We start from the raw sequence: 9609 nt of genomic DNA, 5'->3' as shown, positions 1-9609 counted from the left end.
CGGTCTGTCCTCGAGTGCATTGTGTCTGTAATGTTGGCAGAGGCAGATGTAAGGCCACCTGCTGTTGCAACGCCGATGCCCACCGCTGTTACAATAAGTGATGAACCAAAAGTGAAAGGTGCCAGTGCCAGTCCTGTAATAGTGGTGATGCTCCCAGCTACGCTGGCCACTCCTCCTCCGATGCTAGCGGTCACAGTCTTCTTATGGAAGCTGTCTGCTGCATCAGCAACTTCCAGCAACTCAGAGACTCGCATATACAGTGAAGCCTCTCGCTGTTTGAATAAATACACGAAGAGGCGAGCAGCCTTATAGACACGATCTGCAGTTGATTCTATGGCTCTGAACAAGAGAGAACATTTATGTCATTTTTTTTAATCACTAAACATTAGATATAATTACAGTTCAGAGTTGAAGTACAAGGAATAAAAGCTGATATGACTGTTGAAGAGAGTTAATCAACAAACTAAACAACTTAAAAAAAAACATATTTTTCTCAACTTATTAAAATTTTATAAGGAGATAAATATAATATACTTTAAAAGAAATGTCTAAACTTAAAGGAACAATTTAATGCCTGACTGTTACAAAACACTGACATAATGTAAATGATTATTTCCACAGATGTTAAATAATAAAAAATGTTGAATAAATAATTAACAATAGAATTGGTATCTTCTGACCAATCAGATTCCAGAACTCAACAACACTGTGGTATAACATAAAATGAACATAATAGCTTCATTGACTTACGTCTCTGAATCATCTCCTTCAAAATCTGTTGTCTCGTTCCATTCATCCCAACCTAAAGAGGAATAGACAGAAAATCATTCACATACGTGTATTAACCAAATACAATAATACAAAGTTGTGATGACCTTTAGTTTACCTTTCACATTTTTCCACCATTCCAATAAATCTTCATCCTGAAGGCAACATACAATAACGGACATGCAATTATGTTATTTTATTCAACGTTCTCATAGTTCGCCTTCTCTTATTTACACTCACTGGGCACTTTATTAAAAACACATGTACACCTACTAATTCTTGCAGTAAGCCAATCACATAGCAGAAGCACAATGCATTAAAAATTTGATGATCGTTTCAATGGCGTGGTTGTTGATGCCAGTGTTTACTGCTGTCTCAAGAGTTTTTTTAGAGGAATTGTGAAAAAAAAAAAAGAGGAATTGTGGTGACAAGCAACAAACATTCAGCGAGTGGCAGTTCTGCAGACAAAAACGATGGGCTGAAGAGAGAGGTCAGAGAAGAAAACCTAAACTGTTTGAAGCTTACAGAAATTTTCTGGTAAATCAAATAACCATGGTGAACAGAGAAGAATCTTAGAATACACAACGTGCTAGATTTTCATGCGGATGAGCTACAAAGGTAGAACCATACATCAGGTTCCACTCCGGTCTAGAACAGAAATGTGAGGCCTCAAGATTTATAAGTTCCGTATATTTAATTGCAAGAATGAGCAGGTGTACAAGTGTTAATAATAAAGCTGTTGTTATGTATCTAAATAATAATAATGTTTCTTATACATACATCATCATCCTCCTGAAGTGCTTCACTATTCGTTGCCATTTCTGTCACAGTGGGATTCACTATGGAGTCCGTCTGTAAGCAAATTAAGCTTTTTACATGAAATCAGAATGGATACATGTTGAACATATTAACTGGTAATTTGATAAACAAACAGGATGTCAAAACAATTCTGTTCCTTAGTATGAATCTCAGCAGATATTTTCTAAGCAAATAAAACTTTGGAGAATTTATTTAGAATTTATTAAACCTAGTGGTTTCGAATGTTACCGCATAAAAATCAATGAAATATGTGTTTAAATAACTCTCTCACTCTCATTTTCTACCGCTTATCCGAACTACCTTGGGTCACGGGGACATCAACATGATCACAGGCATCATCGGGCATTAAGGCAGGATACACCATGGACGGAGTACCAACCCATCGCAAGGCACACACACACTCTCATTCACTCACACAATCACACACTACGGACAATTTTCCAGAGATGCCAATCAACCTACCATGCATGTCTTTGGACCGGGGAAGGAAACCGGAGTACCCGGAGGAAACCCCTGAGGTACGGGGAGAACATACAAACTCCGCACACACAAGGTGGAAGCGGGAATCGAACCCCCATCCCTGGAGGTGTGAGGCAAACATGCTAACCACTAAGCCACCTTGCCCCCTGTGTAAATAACTAATATTAAAAAAAAAAAAGTGTCTGATATAAGGTAATTTTTTTTCTTTCAATGTAACCAGGCAAAAATCATGAAAACTGATATTTCCTCATCATTTTACAAACCACTGAAAGGTAAGTTTAATTGTTTAAATAAAAACATCAAGTGGAAGTGTGAAGTGGTAGCCCAGGGGAAGTGATAGCTCAGTGGGAAAGGTTGTGAGTTTGAAACCTAAGGCCCTAAGTAAGGCCCCATCCCTCAATTACTATGCTGTATATATGAGGTAAATGTAAGTCGCTCTGGATAAGGGTGTCTGCCAAAAGCCATAAATGCAAATGTAAACGCATCAGCTTTGCCTTGTAAATCTTGTAAATGATATGAACTAAGCACAAGGATTAACCTACAGTATATGCACATATATGCATTATATTTGGAATATCGACCAGTTCAAACAATAAAGCACATAAGATGTTATTTAATATTTAAAAAAAACTTTTAGGGTAATAAAAGGTTGTAAACTGTGTAGTCTTGAGTAAAGTATAAAGGGAGTAAAGAATTATATCGGTTTTGGACAATGTTGTAAGAAAATGTTTGAATGTTCCTTTTATAAATACACTTTCTATCGACTGTGGTCCATTTTTCACATCAGTTTTCTTGTACCTGCTGTTTCCAAGCTGCTACAATCTGTTAGACATTATGTTAAAACTCTCTCATGTTTAATGTGTTTGGTTCCATTTACCTTAAAATGATCCCATTCAAACCCAAGCATCTTGGTAGACCCGGGTTCAGTGGATGGGCTGGATGCTAACATTTCTTCCTGGACACAAAAAAAATGTAGATAGAAATGAAGCAGTAACATTGTAGGCTTTGAATCAGACTAATTAAAAAAAACATTGATATCATTAGATTATCATGTTAATAAATTATACCACAGTTGTAGTACTGCAGACTACAAGCTTTATATTAATGCACTTGTTCTAATACACAGCAACAACTTACACGAGGATTTGTATGGAATAAACAGATTTTTATTTGATATATGTGTATAATGGTTGAAATGCTGGTAGATTTTTATTTAGCATTTTTAAAAAGGAGACTAAAGTCATTGTAATCTAAGGTCTTTGTAATAATCAAAAGGTAAGTTATGACAGGACAGAGGGCATTAAGGGTTCTGGTTTCTTGGTAACCCAAGAACGAGCAAGAAAGGGAGGAAAAACGAGAGGATGATGAGGGAACAACTGGATAGAACCAACATTTTGCGTGTACATTCCACAACATAAATTTAGACAGGAAACAGGAAATCTATTTCTGGAAACAAACTCAACATCACACCATAATATTCTGTATTGATTGATTTCCTATAACGGCATATTAGATTACGTTTTATTCCTTTTTTACAAGATGAAACCCAAGCTGTTGGAAATCCTTAGTAAGAACCAAAAAAAAAAAAAGAAAATAGACAATTTTTTGTTTACTTTTGTTCACTATAATCCACAAAGATTTTGGTATGAAAAAAATTCATCATGCAGTTAATATCCCCTACCTAAACTGTTTGGTTAAGCATATTATCTTGATTATTGTTAATTTCTACATTCACTCAAAACCTCTGTACTCTTAGATTCAACACAATTACAAGTAAACATATCTTACCGGATTGTTTTCGTCTGTGTTTTGTGGGGAAATTTGATCATTGCAGCTCTGAATTGAAAGGAAACATGGAAAGGGTGAGAGTGAGAAGATCATGTGCTGAAGCGGACAGATATTTCCTGCTGAGCTCTGAGAAAAGATTGACAAGTGTTTTGTGCTGATGCACAATCTGTGTGTGTGTGTGTGTGTGTGTGTGTGTGTGTGTGTGTGTGTGTGTGTGTGTGTGTGTGTGTGTGTGTGTGTGTGTGTGTGTGTATCTGTGTGTGTGTGTGTGTGTGTGTGTGTCTGTGTGTCTGTGTGATTGTCTGTCAGTCTGTATTGTATTTTTGTTTTAAGTTTTAAACTGCATTCATTTTTGCCTCGTCCAGGTTACTTCAAGATTATTATAAAAATCTTCATATGTCCCTAACATCATGGGTAAATCTAGCACTGCTCGTCTGTCCCCACCGTCTCTCACGGTACCAGGTTGGTATACTTCAAAACTCTTCTCTGTTCTGACAACTAGGTGGCGGAATGAACTTTCCCTAGATGTGTGAACACTGAATGTCTTCAAGCATCTTCATACTTAAACTAGCATGGTATCCATAGTCTATGACCTAATGAACCAGTATTGATATATTTGTTATTAAAGACTTTAAAAGCACTTTTCTACGTCACTCTGTATAAGGGGCATCTGCGAAATGCTGTAAATGTAAACGTAAATTTGGTTCCCACAAAAAGAGCAGTTTCTCTCGTCTTAAACCGAACATGTCTTTACATCTGTTTGTGTTGAATGGGTTAAACATCTCCATTGTTGTCAATACGGAAAAACTTACTGCCTGATTCAGATGTACAGGAACACTGCACAATGTCAGACATGTACATTTAAGAGAGATAACAGAGAAATCTGCTCCTTCTCCTCTCTTTTACACTAATCTCTACTATCTACTATGCAAATAACAAAAGCACTGTCATGTGTGAGTGGTGAGTTTGTTACCTTTGAAGATGACTTAAATGGGTTGACCATCTGAATTAACCCACTGATCATACCAGGATTCTGTAATCACATGTTTTACCAAAAGAAATAAAGCTAATGAAGTCAAAATGAAGCTTGAAAAAAAAGTTGTAGTTATATGTATCTAGCACAGTCACACACCCATATAGTCCAGATGTGTCTTAACAATTTGTGAATAAAACACTTGGGGTGATGCTATGATAGGAAACCATGGGGTGGTGTAATGCACTCCATGTGAAGCAAAGTTTCTGTTACCATCCCAGAGTTATTTTCCAATAATCACTATCAAAAGCATTGTCTGTCAATTGCTATAGGTCATATATCAATTTCATAAAATGCACAAAGTCACTGAGGTAAAACTTACTGCCTATCACAGTATACAAGGCCAAACAACAAATTTCCATGTATTCCTATTATTATGGTGACATGTGTTTACCACAAAACGATCAGTTTTGCTGACCAAATCAAATCTGAAACTCACTTGTTTGTGTTCAGTGGCTTTATCATTTCCATTGGTGTCAGTGGGAGAAGACTTACTGCCTGATTCAGATGTACTGGAACACTGTACAATAGCAGACATAAATTTAATGCATCTGTGCTTTCATTTCTTTTTCACATTGTTTAGTGTCATTAGAATACAAAGAACAGAACACTGTGCATATGTTTGAATGTGTTACCTTTGCGGATGACTTAAAGGGGTTGAACATCTGAATTAACCCACTGATCATACCAGGGTTCTGCAATTAAATGTTTGATAAATAAATTAGCAAAATGCTAGTAAAGCTAGTGCAAAAAATTGTGTCTTTTATCTATCTTGTACATATGAGCCAAACACCTTTATAGTCCATATGCATGTTATTTCAGCCCCAGATGTGTGTTAACACATGGGTTAATGACATGATAGTAAAATAATCAACTATGAGGTGGTGTGATGCACTTAAAAAGTAATGTTTTCCTTTGTGGAGATATAATCTAATTATAAGCCATTGATTATTGTGAAGCATTTGCCATACGATTGCCCGTATTAAATGTTAGTAAATGAATCATCTTCAGCCCGAAAAATTTAAGAGCAGCGTTGGGTAAGCGTGATTACTTGGTCTCTCGGTTGCTCTGGGCCTATGTTATGTTTCAAGGGCATGAAAATAAGCTGATGAATTAGGCAAGTTAGTACAGGAAAAGCAATGAATCGTGTAGTGTTGTAAACCTCAGGGAACCGGGAAACACCCAACTCTGTTATTTGAGAAAATAACAAAAACATGCCAAGTCATGCTGCAGTATCAACTTTAGACCATGCAACACTGTTAAAAGGAAAATGGCTTGGATGCTATTTAATCTATTTACACTGTCATACTACATTGTATACTACTACACCATGGAATTGACAGCAGATTATATTCAATTCAAGATCATGTTATTTTCCTGACAGGTAGAAATATATAATCATTTCTAAATAACAACAGATGTACAAATGTACTTTGTAATAGTTTTATGAAACATCCGTACAACCTTACCTTTTAGGTCATGTTAGCTAGCTGGCAACTGCATATATAGCAGCAATATATATATATATTTTTTTTAATAAAAAAAATATATATTCCTCTCAGAAATCCTGTTTGGTTAGCGTATGCTTGCTAGCATACTGTAAGCATGAAGACCTCATGTGCTATCGTTCCTCTATGTGCATTTTAACTTGCCTAATTGTGATGTCTGTTATGTGACACACAAAATAGTTGTTTAGTTCGAATCAGAAACTCACCTGATGGTCTTCAGTGGGTTTATCATCTCCATTGAGTGAAGACTTGCTGCCTGATTCAGAAGTGCTGGAAAATTGCCATACACATTCCATACATGTTTATTAATCAATAGATTCCCATGTATTCCTATCGTCAGGGGAATATATGTTTCCAAAAAAAGAGAGATCAATTTATTCTGTCTCACAAAAATAGTTGTTTTAATTCTAACAGAAACGTACCTGTTTGGTTTTTGGGGGTTTATCATCTCTATCTGTGTCAATGTTTAATCAAGACTTACTGCTTGGTTCAGATGTACTGGAACACTATACAATGTCCGAAATATAAATTAAAGGTAGATGTTAACACAAATCTCCTCGTCCACATCTCCTTCATACCTGTTTAATCTCACTAGATTACAAATTATCAGACCCACTGTAGATATGTATGAGTGTGTTACCTTTGAACATGACAAATTGTTTGAACTTCTTAATAAACTCACTCATCATACCATGGTTCTGCAATCACAAGTTTTACAAAGACATTAGTAAAATGACACTACCGCAAAATAAATAGTTACAGCTTACAGCTATCCAGCACAGGTCTATGCACTAAGCAACCTACAGTTAGTAAGTGAGCCACTCAGCAACCTACAGTTTTATGGTGCTCACTGCTGCATAGTTCTGTGATTGCTTTACATTGCCATGTGTGGTTTGTTTTGGTTCATGTTTTCTCTCCACCCATGTCTTGCCACTGGTTGTATCCCTTATGTGTCCTTATTACCTGCACCTGTTTTGAGTTATTCCCTTTGGTTAGTTTCTTTATTAAGGAATTGCCAATCAAGAAATGGAGGGATTTTTGTCATGAATTTCCCCTTCTCTATATTCGGTATGCTCAGTTGTTGAACAAAATCTCATTTTTTCCCCCTTTTGACTGTTTTGTGATTTATTGTGATTTATTCCAGTCTTTTCTCTGTCATTGGTATATATCTCACCCCCTTGCTTGTCCACCCATGATTAGTTTGTCTAATGCAAGGTCATATCATTGTAAATATCTATTTTTTGAGCCATTTCAGTGTTCCTTAGTTTTCTTCTTTTATCAGATTTTTTTGATTCACCTTTTTTTTTTTTAAACATTTTTCTTTCACCTGCGTTTGTCCTTTTTTCTAGATGTTGTTCTAACAGCTGTAGCAGATGGACTCAGCAAATATACACACATCCGGTTAAAACTATTATTTTCTCTGTGCTTAGGCTATATATGTACGTGTTTAATAGATGTGTGTGTTTGAAAGGGTAACTACATTGCAGACTAAACTTTTACATTATACTTTCATCATATTTTTAATCTGCCATCGGGTTATTTGCAGTTTACTTATATCTTAAAGTAGATTGGATTTTTCTGGAAGTAAGTGCAACAGCACCACCAATGGTCATAAAACAAACACACAATGGTACGATTCATACAGAAACACTGTGACAGTCATGAGTACACAGAGTGAATCACCCCTTTGATATTATGTACACTGAAGCGTAGATTTCTCAGCCCACGTCATACCACATCATTAACAGTCTGTTACAAATTGACATTTTGCTGTATTATGGGATATCTAGTACCAAAAACACAGGCCTTTATCCAGCATTCACATGAAAAAATGTATATGCTCATACACACACATACAGTACACACATTTACCTTTTCAATGGGACTCTTGTGTGTCTTCATTTTTGATGTGAATTCATATGAAACAAACACCAAATCTAACAAACTTAATCTAACCTAAATCTATCAAAATCTTTAGAGCTATGCATACACTAAGATCGAGTAGTCTTGACTTGTATAATCCAATCTAAATGTATAGTATAGTGTTATTTATGTATGTATTGTCTTGTATAGTATAGTGTTATTGATGTCTGTATTGTCTTGTATAGTATAGTATAGTGTTATTGATGTCTGTATTGTCTTGTATAGTATAGTATAGTGTTATTGATGTCTGTATTGTCTTGTATAGTATAGTATAGTGTTATTGATGTCTGTATTGTCTTGTATAGTATAGTATAGTGTTATTGATGTCTGTATTGTCTTGTATAGTATAGTATAGTGTTATTGATGTCTGTATTGTCTTGTATAGTAACATTCTGATTCTGATTCTGATTCAAGTGACAAATTTTTCACAAATTTCATCAGTAATCTAAACTGTGTGTTAAAGATTGAATATTTTCCTCTAAAATAAGGACAATTGCTTAAACTTTTAAGCAGTGACAGAGTAATCACAGCTCCTACTATTGTCTGTCATCTCATTTATTCACAATTTAATTACATTGTTTATTTAGTATATTTTCTCATTAACCAATAACGAATTCCACTTTAAAATTAATATCCACTGGTATAGCTATCTTTTATAACATTAACTTCATATACACTTATACACTTTAAACTAGTTTTTATTTTATTTAACATATTTTTATGACTATTTCAACAAAACCCGCCTCCAATGCTAGGATTGGCTAGTAGTATTAATATCATTTGCTATGATTGGCTAGTCGTCCAAATCCGGAAGTTCCGCCCTTGTATGTCCTAGAACTCAGGCGTGAATATGACAATAAACACCGGAGGCAATAATAAGGTTATAAACTGCGTTTATAAAGTATTTTTTAAGTATGAAAATTTGATCGCTTTGAGTTGTTATTATTACTATTTTCTAACAATACTGCTTCAAATTTGACTGTTTTTGTCCACTGAAGTATTTCTCCCAAAACAAAACAATAAAGAACCTTAACATTCCTCTAAGTGACCATAATAAAGCAGGTTGTCGTTTAAACTGAATAATGTACTGAACTAACAACAAACAAACTGACCTTTCAATGTGTCTGGAATCCTTTTAGTCGGTAAAGTTTTGTTTGAGCTTGTAGTTTGTTAGGAAAAGGAGTGAATCAGTGACTTTCAGAGTTGGAGAATCCAGAAGTCCGACCTCCAAACGTCACTGCAGCTCCTTAACCATTGGAGATCAGGGGACTATAGTGTTATGTGATTAAA

The 9609-nt window shown here is 35.4% G+C and overlaps 1 protein-coding gene across 3 annotated transcripts in view; it reads right to left on the bottom strand.

The window, feature by feature from the left end:
* The window catches only part of si:cabz01007802.1, a 10814-nt gene extending 1229 nt beyond the window's left edge, over positions 1-9585 (bottom strand). The window contains exons 1-13 of one of the 3 annotated variants that reach the window (XM_027139267.2): positions 9432-9585; positions 7037-7094; positions 6819-6902; positions 6603-6666; positions 5524-5583; positions 5328-5408; positions 4829-4888; positions 3856-3903; positions 2945-3022; positions 1549-1620; positions 887-923; positions 751-802; positions 1-339 (exon numbers count right to left, since the gene is read on the bottom strand). The exon at positions 1-339 is cut by the window's left edge and continues 76 nt beyond it. In XM_027139267.2, the coding sequence (XP_026995068.1) occupies positions 1-339; positions 751-802; positions 887-923; positions 1549-1620; positions 2945-3022; positions 3856-3903; positions 4829-4888; positions 5328-5408; positions 5524-5583; positions 6603-6666; positions 6819-6844 (917 nt within the window). In that variant the 5' untranslated portion in view covers positions 6845-6902; positions 7037-7094; positions 9432-9585. Of the gene's footprint in view, positions 340-750; positions 803-886; positions 924-1548; positions 1621-2944; positions 3023-3855; positions 3904-4828; positions 4889-5327; positions 5409-5523; positions 5584-6602; positions 6667-6818; positions 6903-7036; positions 7095-8268; positions 8510-9431 lie in introns of those variants that run through there. The other 2 variants (XM_027139268.2, XM_027139269.2) reach the window with 2 other exon arrangements.
* Positions 9586-9609: the final 24 nt, after the last annotated feature.

This window comes from Tachysurus fulvidraco, chromosome 7, assembly GCF_022655615.1.
Source record: "Tachysurus fulvidraco isolate hzauxx_2018 chromosome 7, HZAU_PFXX_2.0, whole genome shotgun sequence".
NCBI classification, from domain to species: domain Eukaryota; kingdom Metazoa; phylum Chordata; class Actinopteri; order Siluriformes; family Bagridae; genus Tachysurus; species Tachysurus fulvidraco.
Note: the sequence above shows the minus strand (reverse complement) of the source record. Positions and strands in the feature narration are given on the sequence as shown.